The sequence below is a fragment of the Chanodichthys erythropterus genome, chromosome 12, assembly GCF_024489055.1.
Source record: "Chanodichthys erythropterus isolate Z2021 chromosome 12, ASM2448905v1, whole genome shotgun sequence".
Classification (NCBI taxonomy): Eukaryota; Metazoa; Chordata; class Actinopteri; order Cypriniformes; family Xenocyprididae; genus Chanodichthys; species Chanodichthys erythropterus.
In genome coordinates this window covers 8,673,112-8,701,104 of record NC_090232.1, presented here as the reverse complement: position 1 = coordinate 8,701,104, position 27,993 = coordinate 8,673,112, and the positions used below count along the sequence as shown (strand labels likewise).

Sequence of the window (27,993 nt, the reverse complement as noted above, 5' to 3'; positions counted from 1 at the left end):
ATATATAGAAGAACACCATCGGAGCAGTTCTAGTAGTTCCTGCCTTTCTGAATTTAAAACTTTGATGCTTTATCATATAAGAGAATAGAAGTGAAAAAAGGAAGACAAAAAATGGGAGGATGGCAATCAACCACATCTGATCAACCAGTCCAACCAGATTTAGGTGAGTTTTGTCAAGCCTATATGTATGTCAAAAAGCTTTGATATACTAAATTATTGGTTTTATCTGTGGTATGTTCTGCCTTCTTCAAATCTTTAATCTCTCCAAGAGAATATATATTGTTACTATTTAGATTTTCATTATGTTAAAACACTTCCATTCAGCGGCATGGCATGGCACATTCTTCCGATATAAGACGCTTTTTAGGGCATACGCACACCCAGGGCCTCATTTATAAAGCGTACGTATGCACGTATGATCTTAGAGTGTGCGTATACGGGGTGTGCCTCATATGTCCTGAATCAAAATAAAAAAAATAAATCACGCTTCAAATACAATTTTCTGAAAGATGGTTTTGGTCATTTCAGGTAGTTGTTATCACGCTGATATATATTCAGTTGTTCATTTTGTTATTAGTTTGATTTTAACTAGCAATTTGATGTTAGAAACGAGGCGTGTCGTTATGATTGACAGTTGTGACTGACAGCTTCTCTGAGGACTGTCGGACCTTTGAGGGGAGATTTAAGATATATAACTAACTATTAATTTTAAATTTCTGTGTTATTTCACACTGACAAAATGAGTTGTTCAGGAGTAAACTGTACTAAACAACAGGATCTGAGGAAAAAGGGTAAAAGCACCGTTATCAATTTTTATGTGTATAAAATAATAATTAGCAGGACAAAACTAATGATAGCCTACTCTAATTAATTATAGAGCAGCAATTGATCTGTAACGTTAGTTCAACTTGATTTAAAATGGCATGACCATTTATGACATTTTATTGTTTCTAGTGGCATAATATATTGAGTTAATCTACTGAATTTGCTGTTTCAAAAATTTTATTGCTCTAGAAACAGAATAGCCTATTATTTTATAGGTAGAGTTTTGAATTGTGTATAATTTATATAGCTTATTTGACGATTCCTTCTGCGCATGCCCTGGCTCCAAACTGACATTTTTGCGTAACGTCAACGCCCATCGTCATAAGTTTTACATTCAGTTAATGCAATGGAAGGAAGCGGCGTCCATCTTTTTTTACAGTCTATGGTGTGTACGCTTATAGAGCCATGTCAGGGTCTGAGCAGACGTAGGCCTACACACTTTTACTGATCATCTGTGAAATTATTATAAAATCAAATTTAGGATGGTTTCTGTGCAACAATTTATAAATGAGGCCCCCAGACACTGTTGATTATATTCATGGAAACATGGAGACTTAAAGGTGCCCTAGAACTTTTTTTTAAAAGATTTAATATAAGTCTAAGGTGTCCCCTGAATGTGTCTGTGAAGTTTCAGCTCAAAATACCCCATAGATTTTTTTTTTTATTCATTTTTTTAGTTTAAATCTTTTTTATTGATTTTAAAACAGAGAGGTACTAAAAAAGGACAATACAGCATGTTTCTCAACATATTGACAAAAAAAAAATCAGATGAGATTAAACAAATGCATTCCTTACTCTCTGTGTTAGTAAAAACAACAAAAAAAAGAAAAAAAAAAGAAAAATAATTATAAATGCTTGCTCCAAAACATATTAGTATATTACAAAGCAATATAATTAAAATAGTATTAAAATAAAATATAAATGCGCTACATACATACAATAATAATAATAATCATAATAATCATAATAAAACCATTATACAATCACTGCCAACCGTGAACCAGATACAACTATTATCCCCTTTTTTTTTTTTTCACTGCTTCTTAATCAATCAGGGACATGAGAAAGGATAGGATCAGCCAGGGCTAAATGTAGAGGCAGGGCTACATATAGGGTTACTTACAGAAAAAAAAGTATTATTTTTTAAAGTATAAGAGGAAAGGTTGCCAAATCAAGTAAAATAGATCTGTTTTGCCGAGCAGTGTAAATCTAATTTTTTCTATTTGAATAAACTGTAATAGGTCGTGCATCCAATGTAGATAACTGGGTGGGGAAGGATTTTTCCAGTTCATTAGTATAAGCCTTTTAGCAATAATTAAACAAAATGCTAGGGCATTTGACTGAACGAGTGATAAGGACACCTTTATGGGATTCAGACCAAATAGCGCCAAGGGGCACGGCTCAATATCTAAAATAAAAACGTCAGATATTGACTTGAAGATTGATGTCCAAAAAGAGGTCAATGCAGGACAAAGCCAAAAAGTATGATAAGGATTAGCCGGAGCTTGTCGACATCGGTCACAAGTGGGATCAAAATCAGGGTTTATTTTAGATAGTTTGTCTTTTGACCAATAGATTCTGTGTAACAACTTAAACTGTATTAGTGAGTGGCGAGCACAAATAGAGGAGGTATGTACACGACGATTTTATTCATTTTTTTAACTGCCTATTTTGGGGCATCATTAGAAATGAGCCAATTCAGGGCCCTTTAAATCTGGTGCTCCATGCCCCAAGAGCTCGTGCTTGCCTTAAACAAAATAAAAAAAGTTCAAACAGCTAATATAACCCTCAAAATGGATCTTTACAAAGTGAGCATGTCTAATCGCGTAAGTACAGTGTTTATTTTGATGTTTACATTTATTCTGAATGAGTTTGATAGTGCTCCGTGGCTAACGGCTAATGCTACACTGTTGGAGAGATTTATAAAGAATGAAGTTGTGTTTATGAATTATACAGACTGCAAGTGTTTAAAAATGAAAATAGTGACGGCTCTTGTCTCCGTGAATACAGTAAGAAACGATGGTAACTTTAACCACATTTAACAGTACATTAGCAACATGCTAACGAAACATTTAGAAAGACAATTTACAAATATCACTAAAAATATCATGCTATCATGAATCATGTCAGTTATTATTGCTCCATCTGCCATTTAATACTGTTAATACTGGCTGCCCTTGTGTAATGCCTCAATCATGGGCTGGCATATGCAAATATTGGGAGTGTACACCCCGACTGTTACGTAACAGTCGGTTTTGAATATACAACATAACACCGACTATGTTGTACCGAATACAATATAACACCGACTGTTACGTAACAGTCGGTGTTATGTTAAGATTCGCCTGTTCTTCTGAGGTCTTGTAAACAAATGAGATTTATATAAGAAGGAGGAAACAATGGAGTCTCACTGTATGTCTTTTCCATGTACTGAACTCTTGTTATTTAACTATGCCGAGGTAAATTAAATTTTTGAATCTAGGGCACCTTTAAATAATATTTATCCACCTTTTTTCCTAATGAGCCTTCTTATGGGTACTTCGGTAAAGTTGGTTTTATATTCGCACATTCAGACTTCTGATAAATTCAAACTTTCCAATAAATGTGCAATAAATTAATGTTTGCGAATTTTAAGCAGCTACATGATATTGACAACCAACGATTGTCAACTTACAACATTTTTCACAGTCGATCAAAATAGGCAAGTATTGTTTTAATGGCATATTTACTTGTGAATGTCCACTGAATGTCCAATGTAGTGTGATTAACAAGGCTATTGAATACGGATGTCCGAATGTGCGAATATAAAACCAACTTTACCCAAGTGTGACGGGTGGCACTTTCAGTTTAGGGAACTTACACTCAAAAAGATTAAAACAAATAATAAGGTTGCTCTACAAATAATGGGCTGTAAAATGACATGGCATGATATATACAGTGGGTATGGTAAGTATTCAGACCCCCTTAAATTTTTCACTCTTTGTTATAATGCAGCCATTTGCTAAAATCATTTAAGTTCTTTTTTTTTTTTTCCTCATTAATGTACACACAGCACCCCATATTGACAGAAAAACACAGAATTGTTGACATTTTTGCAGATTTATTAAAAAAGAAAAACTGAAATATCCTAAGTATTCAGACCCTTTGCTGTGACACTCATATATTTAACTCAGGTGCTGTCCATTTCTTCTGATCATCCTTGAGATGGTTCTACACCTTCATTTGAGTCCAGCTGTGTTTGATTATACTGATTCTGACTTGATTAGGAAAGCCACACACCTGTCTATATAAGACCTTACAGCTCACCCAATGGAAGCCTCTCCTCAGTGAAAGACACATGAAAGCCCACATGGAGTTTGCCAAGATGATGAGAAATAAGATTCTCTGGTCTGATGAGACCAAGATAGAACTGTTTGGCCTTAATTCTAAGCGGTATGTGTGGAGAAAACCAGGCACTGCTCATCACCTGTCCAATACAGTCCCAACAGTGAAGCGTAATGGCAGGATCATGCTGTGGGGGTGTTTTTCAGCTGCAATCGAGGGAAAGATGAATGCGGCCAAGTACAGGGATATCCTGGGCGAAAACCTTCTCCAGAGTGCTCAGGACCTCAGACTGGGCCGAATGTTTACCTTCCAACAAAACAATGTCCCTAAGCACACAGCTAAAATAACGAAGGAGTGGCTTCACAACAACTCTGTGACTGTTCTTGAATGGCCCAGCAAGAGCCCTGACTTAAACCCAACTGAGCATCTCTGGAGAGACCTAAAAATGGCTGTCCACCAACGTTTACCGTCCAACCTGACAGAACTGGAGAGGATCTGCAAGGAGGAATGGCAGAGGATCCCCAAATCCAGGTGTGAAAAACTTGTTGCATCTTTCCCAAAAAGACTCATGGCTGTATTAGATCAAAAGGGTGATTCTACTAAATACTGAGCAAAGGGTCTGAATACTTAGGACCATGTGATATTTCAGTTTTTCTTTAATCTGCAAAAATGTCAACAATTCTGTGTTTTTCTGTCAATATGGGGTGCTGTGTGTACATTAATGAGGAAAAAAAATGAACTTAAATGATTTTAGCAAATGGCTGCATATATAACAAAGAGTGAAAAATGTAAGGGGGTCTGAATACTTTCTGTACCCTCTGTATATTTAGACAAACAAATGTTTTGTCAAAATACAATCATTAACACTTCATATAAAACTATTTATTTATTTATTTATTTATTTTAATAATTAAATGCAAACTAATTTTGAAGCTTGACAATAAACACTTCAAAACACAGCTATACAGCCAGTGATGGAGTACTCGAGTCCTGGACTCGGACTCGAGTCCGACTCGAGACTCCATTCTCTGGACTCGTGACTCGACTTGGACTCGCGGACTGATGACTCGTACTTGGACTCGGACTTGAGCATTCACAACGTTGTTTTTGACTAAATATGTTATAAAAAATTATATAAGTTTATATATAATATTATATAAGTTTTCATGCCCAAGACCGGCCGGGATCTATGTTTTTCCCTCACAGACACTGCTACCGCTCACTCTCTTGACAACACACTCACTGACGTCACTCACTGTACGCTTGTGCATGATTCGCGGGCTAAATGTTCAAATTTGGAAAATGCAGAAAGATGTGCCCCGGATCGTGAAATTCGCCTACACGTATTTAGCATCTAATGCTGGAAAGAGCAGCGCTAAATGTTGTGTGTGTAATCGCACAATTGAGGAAAAGACTGGGACAACTTCAAACTTTAACAGACACCTGTCACGGATGTACCCAGAAAAGTAAGTAAAATGCTTTCCATTGGCTAACGTTAGCTTTTAAAAAAAACTATTATTGACTAATGCATATATGATAATAAACAGAAGAAGCTATGGTTGGGCGATGTTTGACAATTTGGCATCAGACGTCGACAATGTTTAATGTCTGGTTCAGATTACACAATTTTTTTTGTCTGTTGATAATTTACTAGTCACTGTGTCAGATCAGATTACATTTTTTTTTTTTTGTCTGTTGCGATAGTCACTGTGTCAGATGGATGACGCAATTTTGACTCCTAAAATCCTGTGGTGTCGTGGACAAGAAACATGTCAGACTAACGTTACATGTTGCTTTCTGACCAGTCGCGTGCCGTCACACACACACATTCACTTGAACACATACAAACGCACTCACACTAAATCACTCGGTCACCCACTCCCTCACTCTCTCTCTCTCTCTCTCTCTCACTCTCACACACACACACACACACACACACACACACTCACTCACACTTCCTCTCTCTCGGCATATCGTATTGATTTTTACGTTTTAAGTATTTTTAAAATACAGTGCCCTGTAAAATGCACGTTTCTGTCATTTTTGTTTAATGTAGAACCTCTTTAATACATTTGATCAGTTCTTTGAAGGTCCCAGAGTGGAGACATGTAGGCACTGGGAGCTCGAGACTCGACTCAGACTCGAATACGGGACTCGAGACTCGACTTGGACTCGAACTCTGGTAATGGTGACTCGACTTGGACTCGACTCGGACTCTTCTTTGGTGACTCGGACTTGGACTCGAACTCTGGTAATGGTGACTCGACTTGGACTCGACTCGGACTCTTCTTTGGTGACTCGGACTTGGACTCGGACTTGAACACTGGGACTCGAGACTCGACTCGGACTCGACAGTTGGTGACTCGACTACAACACTGTATACAGCATAGTTCAAAATTATGTGGGCCAACAGATGAAGAAACCTGTTCAGACATTCAACACAGCTGAACAAAACACCACTCCCTCCTTCCACATTCACATCGCTGAACAGGAGACAAATAGACTAGCTAGAATGCTTCAAATTTCTTGAAATAATATTTTCTGAACATTTAACATTGACTGTCTTTATTTACCTGTTTGATATGGTTTCTCAATAAAATTAATAAAAGTTGTATATGTAAACTGCATTGCTAACATTGCAGAATAGCATAGTTATAATAGTGGGTGAGTTAGTTCAATGGGTCTCACCTACACAACTGGCTAGTGTCTTCTGCTAGTTAAGCATTAAAGATCTAAACTGACATAGCAGATTTGTCTCATTTTAAATAAACACTAAAAACCTAGATGAAAAATTAACTTCAGTAAGAAATTTACTTTTGCCAACAAGTGCATTCGGAAAGTATTCACAGTGCTTCACTTTTTCCACATTTTATGTTACAGCCTTATTCCAAAAGGGATTAAATTGATTATTTTCCTCAATTCTACAAACAACACCCCATAATGATAACGTGAAAGCAGTTTTTTTTTTTTTTTTAATCTTTGTAAATTTATTAAAAAGAAAAAAAACGTATGTACATAAGTATTCAGTCTTTGCTCAATACTTTGTTGAAGCACCTTTGGCACCAATTACAGCCTTGAGTCTTTTTGAGTATGATGCTACAAGCTTGGCACACATTTTTGGGCAGTTTCTCCCATTCTCCTTTTGGAGGACCTCTCAAGCTTCATCGGGTTGGACGGGGAGTGTCAGTGCACAGCCAGTTTCAGATCTCTCCAGAGATGTTCAATCGTGTTCAAGTCTGGGCTCTGGCTGGGCCACTCAAGGACATTCACAGAGTTGTCCAGTAGCCAATCCTTTTTTATCTTGGCTGTGTGCTTAGGGTCGATGTGCTGTTGGAAGATGAACCTTTGCACCAGTCTGAGGTCCAGAGCACTCTGGAGCAGGTTTTCACAAAGAATGTCTCTACATTGCTGCGTTCATCTTTCCCTCGATCCTAATTAGTCTCCCAGTTCCTGCCGCTGAAAAACAATCCCCACAACATGATGCTGCCACCACCATGCTTCACTGTAGGGATGGTATTGGCCAGGTGATGAGCGGAGCCTGGTTTCCTCCAGACATGACGCTTGCTATTCAGGCCAAAGAGTTCAATCTTTGTTTTATAAGACCAAAGAATTTTGATTCTCATGGTCTGAGAGTCCTCCAGGCGGGCTGTCACATGCCTTTGGCTTCCTTCAGGCCACTATACCATACAGGCCTGATTGGAAGAATGCTGCATGGTTGTTCTTCTGGAAGGTTCTCCTTTCTCCATAGAGAAACACTGGAGCTCTGTCAGAGTGACCATCTGGTTCTTGGTCACCTCCCCAACTGAGGACCTTCTCCCCTGATCGTTCAATTTGGCCAGGCTCTGACATGCACTGTTAACTGTGGGACCCTATACAGACACATGTGTGCCTTTCCAAATCATGTCCAATCAACTGAATTTACCACAGGTGGACTCCAATCAAGTTGTATAAACACCTTAATGATGATCATCGCAAAGGCTGTGAATATTTATGTACATGTGATTAAAAAAAAAAAAAAAAAGGTTTTTAATACATCTGCAAAGATTTCAAACAAACTTCTTTCACATTGTCATTATGGGGTATTGTCTGTAGAATTTTGAAATTAATCCCTTTTGGAATAAGGATGTAACATAAAATGTGGAGAAAGTGAAGCGCTGTGAATATTTTCCAGATCCACTGTATACGGTTAAATCAATGTTCAGCAATATCTTCCAAAGATTTTTATAATTGTATAATAATTTTATAATAATAATTTTATTTGTCTCTACATAGTGTTGATATGGCAACTAGTAAATGCAGTTTTGTAATGCTAGTATGTGTGGAAAACCATGTGAAAACATTTAAACCATGTGTTACAACTAGCCCACGTCAGCTTGTGCCCCACTCTCCCCCACATTTAAAAGGAATTTTTTGATAATTGAAGCTACACATGAACAGACTTCATAAATTACCCTTATTGATATATGAATCACATTCTTTTTACAGAAATAGCAAAACCATGGAGGAAAACTCCCTGGGGGTAAGTGAAAAAAATATATCAACATTAAAGGTAAAATTATAAATGTTAATACACAAAAAATGTATTTTTATGAGTAGAACAGAATTTAAGAATTGGCCCCTGTTCAATTCATGAGTTAATTTCAACTAAACTGGCCTTAACAAGAATGTTAAAAGTTCTGTACTGTTCTGAATCCAGTGAAATTGACATTCTGGAAACATTTCCCCACCCTCAATTTATTAAAATTGTCAAATATACACTATATTGCCCAAAGTTTTGAGATGCCTACCTTTACATGCATATGACATTTAATAAAATTTCATTCTTAATCTGTAGGGTTTAATATGGAGTTGGCCCCCTTTTGCAGCTATAACAGCTTCAACTCTTCTGGGAAGGCTTTCCACAAGGTTTAGGAGTGTGTTTATTGAAATCTGTGACCATTCTTTTAGAAGCTCATTTGTGAGGTCAGGCACTGATGTTGGACGGCCTAGCACATTTGTCTCTGCTCTAATTGATCCCAAAGGTGTTCTGTCGGGTTGAGGTCAGGACTCTGTGCAGGCCAGTCAAGTTACTCCACACCAAATTCACTCATCCATGTCTTTATGGACCTTGCTTTGTGCACTGGTGCGCAGTCATGTTTGAACAGGAAGGGGCCATCCCCAAACTATTCCCACAAAATTGGGAGCATGAAATTATCCAAAATGTCTTGGTATGCCGAAGCATTAAGAGTTCCTTTCACTGAAACTAATGGACCAAGCCCAACCCCTGAAAAACAATCCACCAAACTTTACACTTGACACAATGCAGCCAGGCAAGTACCATTCTCTTGGCAGAGAACACGTCTCCACTGCTCTAGAGTCCAGTGGTGTGGTGCTTTACATCACTACAGCTGACGCTTTGCATTGCACTTGATGTTAGGCTTGAATGCAGCTGCTCGGCCATAAAAACCCATTCCATGAAGCTCTCTACGCACTGTTCTTGAGCTAATCTGAAGGCCACACAAAGTTTGGAGGTCTGTAGCTATTGCAGAAAGTTGGCAACTTCGCTCTGTGATTTTACGTGGCCTGCCACTTTGTGGCTGAGTTGCTGTTGTTCCTAATTGCTTCCACTTTGTTAGAATACCACTAACCGTTGACTGTGGAATATTTAATAGTGAGGAAATTTCATGAATAGACTTAATGCACAGGTACCAACCTATCATGGTACCACGCTTGAATTCACTGAGCTCCTAAGAGCGACCCATTTCTCAAATGTTTGTTGAAGCAGTCTGCATGCCTAGGTGCTTGATTTTATACACCTGTGTCCATGGAAGTGATTGGAACACCTGAATTCAATGATTTGGAGGGGTGTCCCAATACTTTGGCAATATAGTGTAATAGAAAAACCATTTAGCATTTCAAACATTGATTATTAGAAAGCAGTTATTAATTTCTTTCACTTTCATTCCATCTCAATTCTACTTCCTTAAATTGAAAGTTGAATTATAATTCAACATCCTTTTTGATACATCAATTTTAAATTCATGAATTTAATTGGAGTATTTAAGGCATTTTCAGTTTAATTCTGAAGGGCACACAAGCTTTGCTGTTTACCTTTACTACTTGGCTTTTGTACAGAGAGGAAAAACAGTTGGATAAAAGTCTAAGAGAGTTCAAGCTGAGCATTCCAAATAGCAAGCATGTGAGGATCTTGGTAATTGGAGAAGTTGGAGCAGGAAAATCCAGCTTCATCAACTCAGTCAATAGTGTTTTCCAAAAAAGAATCACAAATGAAGCCCTTGTTAACAAAACATCTGACAGCACAACCTTCACAAAATTAGTAAGTATATGAGCATGTATGAGTACATACACAGTCATTTCATGAATTAAAAAAAAAGTAGTTTACAAAATTACATATGCTGTATAATCAAATTTCAAAGCATATATTCAACAAAAGGTAATATATTTTAAAATGTGTGATAACATAACATTAATTTCATAAATACTGTAATACCGTGAGAAGCATAATTTAAATCGAAATGTACATTTTCGCTGCTCTAGTTGTCTCCCCACCCAAGCTGCAGTCTGATGTGTAGCTTGCCCACCATCCATTTTCATGCGTAGTGGGCGCACCTAGCAAACTTACTTAAATCTGACTGAAGCAAATGGTGGAGTACTCTCTGTCGTGATTTGGGGTGAAAGAGGGAGAAATGAAGATGACACAGATATATAGTTTATGTATGACCAGGAAGTATTTATTCAGCGATTGGCGGTAAAAGGTTGTCTGTACGGAACATCGTTGTGTACGGAACATGGTTAGTCTACGTTACACTTATTTGTCTCAAATCGTCGTTAATGTATATACTGACTTCACCATGTGTTGCAATATAAAGTTAGTTTTACATTAATTTACAGAAATCAGCTGCATCAATAAAAATTGCTTATGTTATTGGATTTTCAGGTGATATTCTCAATCCATTAAGTTAACGGACGCTCTGAGGTAAAGTGTTCAGACTGCAGACTCAGCAACGCTTGTATTTAATTATACAGTACAATCATAACATACTGACATGATCTTAATTCCCAACCCAGTCTCACGGCAGTTCGTGGGTTGTTATTCCACAATGTCCTAAAACATAACAATATTGCTGGCCATAAACTGAGAAAGTACACGATACCTCGAGTTGTCCTAGACGCGGCGCAGCGCGGCGCTTCTCGTCCGGTGTTCGACCCCCTTAACGCGGCATGAAGTCGCCACTAGCTGCACTGTACCTATCGTATTATTACCAGTATTATAACAATGAGAAAAGTACAGCACAGTTGTCATTTTCTTCTAAACACATTAAATAGGTCACACGTTTCTCAACAATGTGTAAAAAGCATTTCAACCATTTTGACACCTAATTTCATGAACTTATCGTTATTTTTAATCATTCAAATTTGGCTGGGTGGTTAATAACACTTTCTTATTTAGTCTGACAAACTCAAAACACATATTTATTTTGACTTTACACGGACTTTAAATTAGTTAGATGTTGTCGCGATATCCGCAGGCGGCTACATGCTCAGTTACTCACCACAGAATTAGCACGGTAAGCCATGGTCATTTTTTCAACAAATGGTGCTAAACTAGCAACGGGGACATGGACACAGAAAAGTTTACGTTACATTGACACTGAAAATACTTGCTTACCTTGAATACGCGACGAAGTTGCACCGAAGAAGCCCAGGCCAAAACGGATCGAGTGCGTTCAAGTTCAAGTGACGGTTGTTTCAAACGACTGTTGTGAGAAAATTCCAGAACAGCGGGGGGCGGGGGGAAGGGGCGTTAACCCAGAACATGGGTTACTCTTTGAAAAATAACCCAGAAACCTAAACAACCCAGGAATTGGGTCAAAATATTAGCCCTATAACCCAGAAAATGGTTACTCTCTGAAAAAATAACCCATAATTTTAACCCAACACGAATAACCCTGAAAATGGGTTAAAGAAATAACCCAGGAGTTTTTAGAGTGTATGCCATAATCAATCTATTTTTTTCTTTTTTGGGAAGTCATGGAAATGCTAGTGTTTGTTGTTTTTTTTTTTTTTTTTTTTTTTGCTATTGGAGAAAATGGCATCATAAACAACAACAACAACAATCATATTTACTGTACACTCTTAAAAATAAAGGTCCCAAAAGTGCGTTTTCAGTAATGTCATTGAAGAACCATTTTGGGTTCCCCAAAGAGCCTTTCAGTTATCAGTTATTATGAATAATATTTTCTTAGTGTGAAAAAAAATTTATGGCTACACTTTATTTCGATAGTCCACTTTTAGACATAACTATACTTTGCAACTACATGTAAACTAACTCTCATTAGAGTATTAGACTGTTATATTAAACGTTTGTTCACCCTAAAATAAAAATTCTGTCATTAATTACTCATTAAAATCATGTTGTTCCAAACCCATGAGACTTTCATTCATCTTCAGAACACAAATTAAAATCTTTTTGATGAAATCTGAGTGCTTTCTGTCCCTCCAGAGACAGCTACTCAACTGAAACTTTGACACTTCAAAAAGTTTATAAAGATATTGTAAAACAAATTCATATTAATTGGTTGATTTAGTCCAAATTATTTGAAGAGACCTGGGCTGGATTTTTCCGATAACGTTGTCTCTTAGCGTGCTACGAAGACTCTAAAGGTATAAGATAACTGAAGATATTCCGTTTCTAGGCGTGTTCCCTGAACTATCCCTTAGGAGGTTGCTTAAGGTATATCTTCTTAAGTGCGACGTTACCAGGTGCTGTCCATGGCGGCGGTGCTGAATTGGTTGATAACGATGAATCGATAATTCACTCTATACAGGGGCTACTTCACTGCATTATGTGAGAAATCAGTGTTCTTTATTAAAATAAGCACTTCAGAAGTAGAAATTGCATTTATCAGGACTCATGGGATGTTATAAAAGTAATTCAAATTGCAAACTAAATATTGTAATTTATATTCTGGGGGCAAGGAGCCCCCATCAGCGTGAGTTTAAGGCGACCAATATTTTAGAACAAAGTTTTAATTTCTTGGAGACGTGTCATGCAGCTGGCAGACATGTAGGTATCGCATTTATATCGTTTTTCATTTTTTATTCAAAATATTCACAAACTTGTTAACTATAGCCTATCATGAATGTTGTGATACATTCCGATTGTAATATATGTGAAAGTGAATATGTTTTGTCACGCGATGAGTTTGCATGGCAATTCAGAGCTGTCAGATATACATAATACATAAAAGTATGTGGCCAGTGAACTGGGAGAAGAATAGAGTAAACTTTAATGTTTCATACACAATATGTATCTGATATGAATAAAACACTTCATCAAATTATATAATTGAAAGGGTTAATATTGCAGCTTTCGTAGACATCAGTGTATGGAATTTAACAAACTATAAATGTCTCTTTTATGCAGTAGCTTACTTGATTCAAATGTGTATTTAAATGTCTGAAATCTAAAATAAACCTGATGAGGTTAAAAACACTGATTAGCTGTGATAAGCGCGGAGCACGTGTCTGCTTTAAGCTAAATGCGCTAAAGCACATTTGAATTTAGCAGTGAATCTTTGCATTTTATTCTTTGCCATAATACTAATCGAACACTGGGGGCCTGTACTATGAAGCCGGATTAGCTGGCTAGCCAGGTAAGTTTCAGATTAGTTTGCGCCAAACCTGGGTTTTAGGTACCATGAAAGTAACTTGGCTTTTAGTGGTGTTCATCACCATAGTAACTTACACTCCACGGCTAACCTGCTCCGGGGCAGGTTATGTTCTGGGTTAGAGATTTCAAACTGAAATTGGACCAATCAGATGTAAGCTAAGTGGCACTGACACACTCAACACAATAAAGTTTCTCTTCCTCCATATTAAAGGTCATTATATAGTAAAAACAAATATTTAACAATGAAATATATATATATAGATCATATGTAATATAGGCCAAAATAAGGAGTAAATATACTCTTTAAAAATTACTACATGTGACCTTGTATGTTTAAGTCTCTATCGCTATATATTATCAACTATATAAACTCACTTCACAACTTTCACTTGCACTGATAGAGAAAGATCATTTTTTTTATTTGTCCTCTTTCACAGACAAGTATTTTCCATTAGTCTAAATGCATTTAAATTTTTCATTTTCAGGGAAAGATTTTTGAATCATGCTGGCTCTCTCATGAGAAGTGAATCACAGTTTATTTCTGTTGCAAGGCATGCAATTGGCTGTTTGCCACTGATGTCACGAATCCATGTGCACACACTCCACAAACTCAGGATCAAAGCCTGAGTTGACAGAGAAAGTTGATCAGCATCATGGTACCAACAAAGTCGGATTGGAGTGGTTTGCTTGTCAAGTCGAAACTAATCCTATAACCCTGAGTTTGTTCATCTACCATCATGGTACAGGCCCCAGGTGTATTACAACTTCAGAATTATATTCCTATAGACTGTCAACAATTACATTGTATAGCTAAGAGTGGTCCAGACCAACCTTACGAAAGTATGACTTACAGAAGGTTAGGCATGTGACGGCATCAAATTTTCATGTTGCGATTAATTGATGAAGCTTTTATCATGGTATACGGTATTATCACAATATTAAAATAAGTTGCAAAACCATTTTTGTCATAGTTTAACAGGTTTAAGAACTCTTTTTGTAATAAAACAAAAACAACTCTGACTGAAATTTTCAAACAGATTAAAATGCAAAAGAATTAGGCTATAAAGAACAACAGATAACACTTTACTCTATTTAATGCATTAACTAAGATTGAGCAATAGCTACATTTGTTACAGAAAGTGTTATTTTTTGTTAATGTTAGTTTAGAAACACAACTGATCATTGTTAGTTTTATCTCAGGTCCATTAAATAAGTTATTTTGATTTTAGTAAAGTTATTAAACAGTACCTAAGAAATTAACACTAATTAATAATAATTACTACTTTATAAGTATTTTTATTGTCAGTTTAGTGATAATGAATTAACATGTTAACTAATGAAGCTGTATGTTTTCAAAGTTTTACAATAACAAATAATCAGAACATTTCTAATCATTAGGGCATGTTGTAGTCCAGATTAAAATATAAAAATTTTTAGGTTTGAAAATAAATATCCTTTTAGGTCTTTTTTAAGTATTCAGTATTTAGTGCTGTGATGAACAAAACTGAGATTACAAAAAAATGAATGGCTGTTTGAAGCATTTTAAAAACTTCACTAGTGCAGTTACTTTGTTTGCACGGTTTCTGTGGTAACTGCTGCACGCTGCTGTTCCATCAGCACCCTCTGCTGTCAGATAGTGAACGCGCACTTTCATTCAGCTCGTCTCCTTCACTGGTTCCGCCATGTGCTTCTCGTGCACGTTGGGATTGTTTACATCTGAGCACAGAATACAGCGGTGTTGTACATTTTATACGATTGATGGGTAAAGTATTCTTAATTGCCTTGTAAAAAATTAATAATTGGTAATAAATTATTATTATGATTCTTGCATGTCAAGTGAACATGCTTGAGCTTCTGTTTACCTCATGCTTTCTCTATCTAAAAGTATTTGTTTAGTCCCCATAGATCTGTATACGCTTGAATTAAAGAAACACTAACTCTAGTTAGAGGTCATAACCACTACTACAGATAAGCCGACCAATAGTACTTCTCTTATAGTAGCTTTGGTTTGGTTATGCCATGGTTTTCCACGTACACTTAGCTAGAGTAACATTACATTAAACAGAGGTAAGGCTCACCCTATTTAGGTTGGTCGATCAACATTTTGTTGTCCTAAACGGAAATTCCCTTTTTAGCCTTTACAGTCTAAGTACACTTGAACTAATGCCATGTAGTTGCAAAGTTGCTTATAGTCAGTAGAATGTCTGTAAAGTGTTAGCAGATATTAAGCAAACAGTCTAATAATATTTTAATGGCTGCTAGTTGACATGTACAGTAGTTGCAAAGTTACTTATAGTTAGTAGAATGTCTAAAGTGGGCCCATTTTAATAATGTAAAGAACCTTTTTCCTCTATAAAGTACCTTTTGTGCAATGGAAAGGTTCCATGTTAAAGGTTCTTCATGGAACCATCAATGCAAATAAATAACCTTTATTTTTAGTCTCCCATTCACTATAGATGTTTTTCCAACCATGAAAGCATTCGCTTTTGATAACCCCATAATATGGTACATGGCCAAATTTTTTAGTTTTTCCTTTTTGCTTCACAATGTGCTTACATTGCCATGTAAACAATCACAGTTTTCTTTGCCAATTCCCACTTGTAACTGTGGTAGAAATGGCTGAGATTCACCGACAGAACCTTAGTTGAAGTGTCAGGGGCCATTTGAATTATTAGGAAGTTTTCTATTTTTATCATCAGAATCATGCACTATAGATATACAGTACCACATGTTGCTAGAATTCACTTTGCAAATAAGCACAGCTTCCTGTGCCAGAGACAGAAAACCAGTTCAAATGCCGTTTTACGTTATTCTATGGGCTAGTTGTTTTGGTCTCTGTTTCATATATGTTCACACCAATTACATTGAAATGGCCAAATATTTATTTACTTGGTACATTCATGCTTTTTTCCCTTCTCAGTACAAAACATATTACATAAGAAATGGACAATCTACTCTGCCTTTTGTCTTAACTGACACCATGGGCTTAGAGTCCCAGGATTTACATGGCATACATCCAGATGACGTTGTCAAAGCCATGGAGGGCTGCATAAAGGAAAGATACAAAGTGAGACCTATTTCTTTACATTTACTCTTGAACATGTGAACTGATTTTTCAAAAGACATTAAATGTTTATCAACAATCCTCCATTGTTGCTGTTCTGTCATGCATCCTTTTTTTTTTTTTCAGTTCAAACCAGCATCACCAGTTTCTCCTCAAGATGAGAGCTACAGAAGTAATCCAAGCCTTCAGGACCTGACATACTGCCTGGTCTTTGTGATGCCAGCTGACAAGATATCACTGATGGATGAAAATGTAATTACGAAGATGAAATACATTAAGAATAAGGCCAATGAACTAGGTGAGTATAAAAGCAAGAAAATGTCAAAGATCTTGAATATCTTTATTATAGTAAAGTAAAAAATTTCATTTATGCAACTTTGTCCCAAATTCATAATCACTTCAGTTCCTGTCTGGATATGCATTGTTATGAAGTATAAAAAACACACTAATCTAGCCATTGACACATTTGTGACCAGTCACGGAAAGTAGGGACACAAGTCGGTTCTGGGGCATTTTGAGTTATTCACAGATTCTGAAAGTGTAGTCTCCAAGCTTTCCAACGATGTGTAACACATGGAAATCTGATTTGGAGAAGTTGTGGCCATTTGAAGGTAGGCACTCAAAAAAGCTCAAAGGGCAAAAAATGATCTCTAATTTTGCAGTTCTCGCCTGTTCTCACCTGCTGGGAGTGACAAAAGGGCTCATTTACATCTCATTTAGATAAGCCATACCCCCTGTAAAGCTGCATGGTTGCATAGCAACGACAGACGCAACGGGAAAAATCGGACCGCATACTATTAATAATAAAGGATAATGTGCATTGTAAATGTCAGTAATTTATCTTTTTTGACATTATGACTTTTTGAACAGGATTCTGTGATAACCGTATAGTCCTGGTTTAGACTTCAGTTAGTGGTTGGACCTGGTTTGAGTCAAAGGATTAAAAAAATCCTGTACATTAAACTCTTCAATAAATACTTTTACTTTTGACTTATAACACACATTTTATGGCTACGGATACTTTATACTTTTACTTACGTAGGAATTTAATCTGATACATTTACTATTATATTAGTAAATCCTTGTAAAGAATATTAAGTAGTAACTAGGTAAAATTATTAGCGTCACATTCAATTCAAGAATAGTAATGTTTACATGAGCTAAGTCATTCACACCAGTCAATTCAAGCAGTTGTTCAAATTAATAGCAGATGCTAACATTACCATCTAAAAGCCCATTATAGTAATGGGTTTTTTTGTTATATGATGCTAACGATTACAATTAAAACGACAGTCCTGAGCTAGCTAATAACAATAAACACATGAGAAAACGTGTAGCCTACGTGTTCTTAGGATGAACACAAAACGACAAAATTGATGTTTATGGAAACTCACCCCATAAAAAAACAGAAAAGATCTCGCTGCCTCCAATGAAATTCGGGCACACTTTCTCTTTGTTGGGGTCTTCTTTGTGGATGTAACCATCTCCGAAGTTTGTACTACTATGCATCTGTTTGCCTCTAAATGTCCAATAATTTGCATGTCCTGACACTCTTTTTTCCGCAGCTAAAGAATCCAGCCGTATGTTGTACTTCAAAACATTTTCGGTGTAACGGCCACGGTTCAGCTTGTCTGTGATATTCTTTGCGGCGTCCATCTTCATTAAATTTTGATATCAGCTAGAGCCGGCCAGAGCGCTGCATAAATAAGTAGCCACGCTTCCCTTGGAGGGCGGCGGCAATAACAAAAGAAAAAAAAGTCAGCGTATCCGATTCCAGTATGGAAATACAAACAGACAATGAAACGCCCCTACTGCGAGATAGAATCCCAGAAAAACAAGCCAATTTCAACCTCAAAATGTACGCTTTTAAATAAACCAATACTGCTATCTCAAATACAGAGATGCTTCTTCGTGATCTCAACTAACAGATTCTGCAAAAAAACGAAAATCACCAATTTTGAAAAAAAAAAAAAACGCTTCTTTCTCATTTTGCTCAATAGTTGTTTATAAGTCATACTTCATGACATCAACTGTATCACACAGTGAATAAACATTTGTATTCATGTTCCAATTCAACAGAAATTCCTCAGGTAGTCATCATGACAAGGGCAGATGAAGTGTGTCCACTGGTCAAAGAAAACATAAGGAAGATCTACACTAGCAAGAAGATGAAAAAGAAGGTAATTGCATTTATATTATGTCAAAATGCCCTATTTGTTTTTTATGTACTACAGAATTAAACATGACTCTTTCTTCTGTTTCAGTTGAAACATTTAAAAGTTTACATTTTCCCTGAATAATACATAGCTTGCGATTAATGCAGAGGTTTCCATGTGCCTAGCACAACACAGCTTGACAATGTGTTTGTTATTCTCCAGTTGGAGGAGTGCTCTGAGTGTATGGGTATCCCACTGAGCCACGTCTTCCCTGTGAAGAGCTACCATGAGGAAATTGATACACAAGCGGACATAGATGTTCTGATTCTGAGGGCATTAACTCATATTGTGCAAGTGGCAAATGATGCGCTGACACTGAAGAGCAAGGAAAATACTGAATGAAAACCAGCTGGTTTATCAGTATTACTTTTGATTTCTTATATTCATGTACTCCTACTCCATATATTAATCCTCATCATATTTTCAAGTATTTACTCTTTATTGTACTCCTTTATTCTTCTTTAATCTTTAAGAGTATGTATATTCAATTTCTTCAAGTGTTCCAGTGTGACAGGTCATGTTGACACGTTTGTGGTTAGATTTTGGATGCCTGCCAAGTTTCACCAAAATGAAGATATTTTCAAAATTGATGTTCTTGTGCACATGATGTACCTTTTTTTTCTGCAATAATATTTTGTATTCCAATGGAAGGGGATATTTGAAATGTGTTTATGTTACTATTCTATGGTTCCAACAAAGGTGTTAAGCCCACTCTTTGGGTGCTATTTTTACTCTATCTGATAATGTCAACAGTCACAGGACCATAAAATGACCTAATGACTGGTTTGATAGCAGGAAACCATAAAATGTCATAATTTCTTTAAATTCTCCTAAACAGTGGTTTAGGCTGACCTCTCTTATCTATCCAAACAGACCAAAACATGAGTTTGAGTGGGATGTAAGTTTTCCTATGCTTATGGTATAAAACGGACTGTGTCTTTGATAGTTTAGCTTTTTCTTTGCTCTTTTTGCTTCTCTCATCTCTTCTGCATCTTTTGCTTCTGCTTTTTCTTTTTTACCTCTCATTTCTTTCAGCAAATATCTTAATTTTGTTCCTTCTTTCTCTATTTTCTGATCTTCATCTTCATCTATTAGATACAATACTCTAGAGTTTATTAACTATTAATTACTTAATTAATTTGTTTGTCTCTATAATTTTTAATTAATAAATTTGTTATTTCTTATTCAAATTTAATCTCTGACATAATCATGGATCTCATATTTTAAAGAAAACAAATATATTGATCTGAAATATAGTACATTCATTTTAAATTCATCCAGGTTCAATTACCAAACATACAGTCTTAATTTAATTTAAATCAAACAATGATTTTACAAGCTGCCACTGCCTGTTTAACTTTTTTGTCCATATTTTAAACCCTGGCCATGGCAACACCATTCGAGATATCCTATAATCGTTCACAATTTAGCATCTTCAGTATCTTGTCATCATGTTCAGAAAGTTTGGTGGCGATTACATAATTTCCAAAGTTTTTTACTAGTTTCTAAAAAAAGGTCAAATGTAACAATTCTTTTCAAAGCTTAAAAAACAGATTGTTCTTAATTTTTTATCTTTCTTAATCTTCTTTTTTTCTATTTATATTCTTTTTCATCTGTGTATTAAAAAATACTTGCTATGAGCAACACTTACATACTGTTGTACTCATGTTGATTTGATTGCTTCTACTATTCTCATTTGTAAGTCACTTTGAAGAAAAGCGTCTGCTAAATGACTAAATGTAAATGTTAACATCTTGACTTCTCACTTACCTTTACATACAATATATAAAACACAAGCTATAACCACAATCCATAATTTGGTACAATTTTTATGAACATAAAAATTTTTTTTATATTTTTTACATCCCATATAAAGTAGGGACACAAGTCAGTTCTGTGGCATTTTGAGTTATTCACAGATTCTGAAAGTGTAGTCTCCAAGCTTTCCAACGATGTGTAACACATGGAAATCTGATCATATTTGGAGAAGTTGTGGCCATTTGAAGGTAGGCACTCAAGAAAGCTCTATAGGGAGAAAAACGCCTCTAAAGTTGCAGTTCTCACCTGTTCTCACCTGCTGGGAGTGAAAATAGGGCTCATTTACATCTCATTTAGATAAGTCATACCCCCTGTAAAGCTGCATGGACCGCATACCGCATGAGAAGACAAAAGAATCACATAACAATGACCTGAAATGACTTGCATAATAATGAGGCCTTTCAGTCAGGTAGGCTGTGAAAAAACCCAATGTGATGGTGTATATCAAACATACAGAAAAAACAGCAATACTGTGAAATATTATTACAATTTAAAATAATGGTATTATATATATATTAAAATATATGGTATTATATATATATATATTAAAATATAGCCAAATGTATTTCTGTGATGCAAAGTGTCTGAACAATGTTACCTCTATGGCATTTCATATAGGCTTTTAGCTTAAAAGCATGTACATTTGGAGAAATATTGATGAATTCTCATATGTTTGTGTCAATTTTCTATACAGAGGAGTAATATTTCTTCAATATTTTTTGTCATCACTATGAGCGCTGGTGTTTTCAATTCATAGGCTACTTGCAGCCGGAGGGCGCTCTGTACAGCTTTAGTCCACAAATGCCTGCTAAAGAAGAATAGGCAATCCAGGAACTAACTGAACTAACAGAGGCCAGAGATAGCAAACTATGGCTATTCAAAACACTTTTCAAGACAATAAATACACGTTTGAAACGATGCCTGCATTTATTGACTGAATTTGTGTCTGAATAATGCTCCCTCCGTGGGCGTGGCTGCATTAGAGGGTAATGAGCTGAATCACAGACTTCTGACATGGCTCTCTTTTCATACAGATTATATAAACACAGAAGGTTTGTTTTCGATTTGACTTACACGATTTAAAACTTTACATTTCAACGTTTTTTCAGACAAAAGTATATTTTTTTTTGTGATTAGTATTCACTAAGTTACAGTTCATTTTCTGAGAACTATCAGATTGGACTTCGTTCAGAGGGAGACAAGAGATCATGCATCATGTTAGTATTCTATTCTATTTTTCAAAAAGCACAATATTTTGTTTTTACTCTGAGTGTACACAAATAAAAGAAGACATTCTATAGTTTCAATTGATATATTACTTATGTCTCTATGACAAAAAATGAGTATTTTAAGTCTGTTTTGCTGCAATGTGAAAAAAATCCTGCAAAATGCGCCGGCGCGTTACCCGACTCCAGAGAGGTGTATGTCTTATTATGCCGCTTTCATCGTCGCTCAGATCGTCTTCAGAATCAGTGAGCGCTTGTTCATAAGCATCCAGCTTGTACTTCAAAACATTTTCAATGTAACGGCCACGGTTCTTCATTGAATTTTGATATCAGCTAGAGCTGGCCAGAGCGCTGCATAATAAGTAGCCACGCTTCCCAGTATGGAAATACACACAGACAATGACACGCCCCTACTGCGTGCTAGAAAAACAAGCCGATTTTGACCTCAAAATGTCCGCTTTTAAATATACCAATACTGCTATATCTCAAACACGGAAAGGCTTCTTCATGATCTCAATTAACAGATTCTGCAAAAAAACAAAAATCACCAATTTTGAAATGCTTTTTTCTCATTTTGCTTGAGAGTTGTGCTGCCGACTTGTGTCCCTGGTTTCCGTGACGGGTCACATTTATGTTCGCTTCCACCTTCCTAAACAGTCCAAACTGTTCTAAACAGGAATTACTATCTTCGCTCTGCTACTTAAACTTCATGATGCAAGTAATTCCACAAGGCCAGTCTTTCATCTTACATCCTCACTCTTGTATCTTCAATTCATGTGCTAGAAACAAGCATCAAGCCACAGCAGCAACAAGCCTGGGTCGTGCCCCAGATTCCCTACTTTCCTCCTCCCTCCGCTTAGCCACACACCGCGTGCCCCTCTTGGTGAATGCCTTCCCTCCTAACGTGAGGATGCCTCTTCTAGCGGAAAAAGCTCAGCCGTCTCAGCCATTTCATCCCACCATCTCTCACCCTCCCTCTCTTTTGTCTTTGGTCAGTGTCTACTACGGACCTTAGCATGAGGCTGCCTCCACTATCGCCGCAGACCTAGATGTCCTATTTTCCCCAGCTTCCCTCTTTTTCTAACCAACCTGTTCCTTCCCAGGCTCCAGCGGCCAACCCGAGCAAGAGGTTGCCTCTGCTAACGGTGCAGGCCCGGACACCTCAATTTCCCTTTCTCAGTTTCCCTCTTTTCTAACCTCCTCATCCCTCCCCTGGCTCCAGGGGCCAACCCGAGCGTGAGGCTGCCTCCGCTAATGGCCTCGGTCCTGGCCTTTCTTCCTCCTTGCACTTTCCCATAAGCAAAACGCCGTTCACCCTGTCTACTACAACACTGATGCCCATCCCACCAAATGCTACAGCCTTGGAACCAAACCCCGTTGCCAACAACATCAGATCCTCTTAGAAATTCAAGCTGTTGGCAAGAATTGCCTGGAATGTGGACCCATTCCCAACCCCTGTACTTTATTATTCAGAGCTGATATTTCCATAAACCACCTACTTAAAACTATCCTTGACACTTCTCTCAACTACATTCTTCAAGCTGTCTCCCCTAGAAACCTACAATCCATTCTGCATAGGAGCAGCAACTACAGCTACCCAAAAAGGCCTCTCCCATTATTAGATTCAAACATTTGGTCGCTGGTCATCAGAAGCTTTCAAGAACTACATACAATCTAATTGCTTCCATATTAAAGAAGCCCAACGAACACCTATCAGCTAGTTTTAGCTCCAGCTCGTTCTCTCACACATACCTGCAAGCCGCCATATCCAACTCAACTAATACCATCATTCCAATACAACGGAAACTTTCTATCATTGCCGCGGCAGTGATGTGCCTCGGGCTCCCACAGGAGCTCAGTTCCTCTGGCTATTCTCTCCACTGTCGCAGCAGTGATGTCGCCTCAGCTCCCGCAGGAGCTCAGTTCTTCTTGCTAACTTGTCCACTGCCCCAGCAGTGATGTCGCCTCAGCTCCCGCAGGAGCTCAGTTCTTCTGCCTATTTCCTCCACTGCCGCAGCAGTGATGTCACCTCAGCTCCCGCAGGAGCTCAGTTCTTCTGGCTAATTCCTCCACTGCCACAGCAGTGATGTCACCTCGGCTCCCGCAGGAGCTCAGCGCTGTCCAATGTCTTCATCCATATGACAATAACTCTACCGGTCCTTTACTAACCCTCCTAGCAGCATATTCAGCCTAAGCAAGGCAATTTTGGGGGTCATCAGTAATGTTCCAGCTGCTCTCCTGCATTGGTTTGCAATTTTTGGGGGGAGTAATCTGGGTTCGGGCCAAAATACCGAGCTCGGAGCCCTCTACTCGGACAGCACGCCAAATACGCATACTACTACGCATACATTTTTCTATCTGATTATTTGTAAGTGTGAACTCATGAAATGATGTTTTATTAACAAAATTCGGGAGCAGCAAAGTTCAAATAATCTGATTAATCATCACATCATCTCGGCCAGCTGTCAGCAATCAGTAATCAACATATCTACCCAATCAGCACGAGTGAAAGCATATATATAAGACACGGTCGACTCACCCATATTCCTTGACAGTTTGACAGCATCCCTCCACCACCCCATCTCCTCACACCTGCACTGGTTACTTTCCAAAATACTAACCAGAATGGGGGGAGTAATCTGGGTTCGGGTCAAAATACCGAGCTCGGAGCCCTCTCCTCGGACAGCACGCCAAATACGCATACTACTACGCATACATTTTTCTATCTGATTATTTGTAAGTGTGAACTCGTGAAATAGACAGTGAAGACTGCACCAGCTTGCTGTCTGCATTGCCTAGAGACACTGCACTGCCTAGCCACACTGCACTGCCTAACCACACTGCTCTTCCTAGCCACACTGCTCTGCCTAGCCACACAGACTGTTTAAGAAAAGAGCAGTGTCCAAAGGCCTTCCAAATCCCACTCTTTTTGTACAACACTGAGGGTCAATTGCAGAGGGCAAACATTGAGTTTGCAAACAGCCAAACTACACTGACAGTTGGCACCAAAATGCTTTCAGACATTTTGGAAAAGCTAGCTGAGGCAATTTACAGCTACAAAGGCTACCAAACAGGTTCCGACTGCAAAGATGGTGCAGATGCATTGATTAAAAAACACCCCTGCTTAACTCAACAAGGGCCCTTTGGGGAGAGTTGTGGCTGGCAACAAAGAATCAAGGTTAAGATGGCAAACTACCACACTCTACTTAAGGCACATGGTACATCAGCTGAGCTCTCCCTGAATTCTTTTAAATCCAATTCTCGGGAGGACTCCTACCCTGCAAAGAATTTGAAGAGGCCTAGAAGAGCAGAGGTGAACTATTTCCCACCCTTACCAAATGGTGACACACCAGAAAGCATGGAACTGGAAAGAGTTTCTCTTTTGACTGAATGATAGATTTTATGTTGGTCTCAGCATTGAAGGAAAGTGGACAGAGGTTTCTTTGTTCACGGCTGAAGATGTTTAAACATATGGTTTTCTTTATGTACCGGAACCATTCCCATATAAGGAACAAGGCTCTACTAGGATAGAATGGGAGACAGGGAATAGTCCCTTGCTTTTTGTATTACAAAGCATAGGAGAAGGTCTTTGGGATAGCAAGGAACTCCTGGATAGTTAACCGGGAGATGACCATATTTAGACTTGTTTTTCCATATGTATCCCATTCCTATACCATGAGCTTTATGATATTTTCTCTCTCTCATTGGCTGAACCTATACTACATCCCTTGTACTCTTTCTATATATTCTCTCTTTTCTTATCAATAAAATGAGATTATATTCTCCCTCAGCGCTGAGTGATTGCTCATTCAATTGCCAAGTAAGAGGTCTGGGATGAGGCATGAATTCGGAGCAAAAACCTAACAATTTGGGGGCTCGTCGGGATTTCTCCAGACAGGTAAGAAATAAAATGCTTAAGTGCATCTTACTGTCTGTTGAGAAATTGATCCTTGTATTTTTGTGCCGCACTTTTTTTTCATATTTGTTAAAAGTGGATATCCTCGTATTTTGATAAATACGGGAAGAGTGAAAGAGGATTGATCACCCTTTCATTTTTTGGTGTTATCCTCACGGATTATATGCGTGGGAAGGGAATAGATGAGTTTTAGTTGAAAATTTTCTCTCTCTAAATTTATTTCATTGTGATATCCTAAGGTCCTTGTTGGCAGTTGAATGAATAATACTGAATTTAAAATTTTCTTTTTGCAAAAATACAAAAAAAATTATATAAAGCTGCAGACTTTAATTTGTATTTTATTTGATCATTCTCTGAAATTGTAAGGCTTTTCTTTAAGCAAAGGAGAGATCTTTGTTGGCTGTTTTAAATGGGTGAAACGATTAGTCAACCGTTGATGGGGGGAACCCCGAAAGATTTCATGAATCGCAATAATAAAGCGTTTTTCACAGAACCCTATCTCTCTAATCTCGCGGGATGGTCAGAAGGGAAAATACAATTAGATCCGTTTCCCCGCAATGGTTCTTTTAAAGATGAAGATATGCGTGCTGCAAAAGATATGATCTTTAGTTCTTGGGGTGACCCAGGATGGCCAATTGATTATATGAAAAATGCATATAAAGCTTGGATGAAGATGAAAACTTATTGGGATAAGGGTCCAGAGCTGAAAAAACACGACAGCTCTCCCTCTCAGTCTCAGTTGAAACCTGATACGTCCCTTCCTCCATATGAATGTGTTGTTTCTGCTGAAATTCCAAAGCCCTTGACCAATCGATTGTATCCGCAGTTGCCGTCCACAACTGAAGTTTTTCCGTTTGTACAGCTTCCAGATGGTTACAAAATTACTCCTCTGAGTGTAACGGAGGCAGTTGCCATTTGCAAAGATCTGCCTGATCCAGCTAGGTCACCACATCAATTTGTGGCAGTGCTACAACGGTTAACTACTTACAGTCAACTGACCGGGTGAGATTATCGTTTTATTTTGACTAAAACACTGCCTGCGGAAATCACAGAGGAGGAAATGATAGAAGAAGTTGATTACTTAGACCCCATCTACGATACACCGCCTGTTCGTCGTGTTGTATCTCAGAAAGCTGGAGATTCGAAGCCCCTTGATTTGTCTAAACCTTCACGAGTGCTTCTAATCACTGATTCTGACGATGAGGACGAAACAGGTGATTGGATTTGGGCCAGCTCAGGTAAACTTAAAGTTTTTTTCAAACAATTGACTGCTTTTTTGTTAAAAGTGTCTTCTGCTAAACAAGACATCTCGCATGCAGCCAATACCAAACAGAGAACTGGTGAAAGCCCTGTTGCATTCTTTAATAGATTTAAACATGCATTGGTTGAGGAGTCTGCGATTCCTATTGATCAAAATTGTCCATTGTTCTTAAATACGTTCCTAAATAATATGAACAAAGAAACTGCACAGTTAATTCGTATAACTACTCCAAATATTACTACCATTTCTGTTGATGAATTGGGACGACGCTTGCGTGAGCTTTCCTCTGCTGGAGCCTTTGATGTCTCCAGGGGCAAAACTCCTGCAATGCTTCAAATGAATGCTGCTGTGAATCCTCGTCCGCAACAATTTGGAAATGTGAGATGCTGTTTTTATTGTGGCAAGCCAGGACATCTGGAGCGTAACTGTAGGAAAAAGGCTTGGGATTTGAGGCAGAGGTCAGAAAAGCAGAGAAAGAGGAGCTCTGGTGGCTCTAAGCAAAAGCCCCCACTTGCGTTCCCTTCTGCAAAGGCTGACAGACAAAATCCAGTGTATCCCATTTCCTGGCCACAATGACTGAGTTCGACTGAGCCCTCCTCTGATAATTTTTCACTGATTTCTTTGAGTTATCCGAATGTGTCAACTGTTTTGCCATTTATTGAATTAAATG

At 37.7% G+C, this 27,993-nt stretch overlaps 1 protein-coding gene across 1 annotated transcript; it reads left to right on the top strand.

Annotated features, from left to right (window-relative positions):
• The first annotated feature begins 2 nt into the window (after positions 1 to 2).
• Positions 3 to 21,832, top strand: LOC137033020 (interferon-induced protein 44-like). The gene is made up of 7 exons (XM_067405078.1): positions 3 to 163; positions 8,635 to 8,668; positions 10,264 to 10,465; positions 16,743 to 16,889; positions 17,013 to 17,184; positions 18,966 to 19,066; positions 19,265 to 21,832. The coding sequence occupies exons 1-7, from the start codon at positions 112 to 114 to the stop codon at positions 19,442 to 19,444; spliced, it is 888 nt and encodes a 295-aa protein (XP_067261179.1). The 5' UTR covers positions 3 to 111; the 3' UTR covers positions 19,445 to 21,832.
• The last annotated feature ends 6,161 nt before the right edge of the window (positions 21,833 to 27,993 follow it).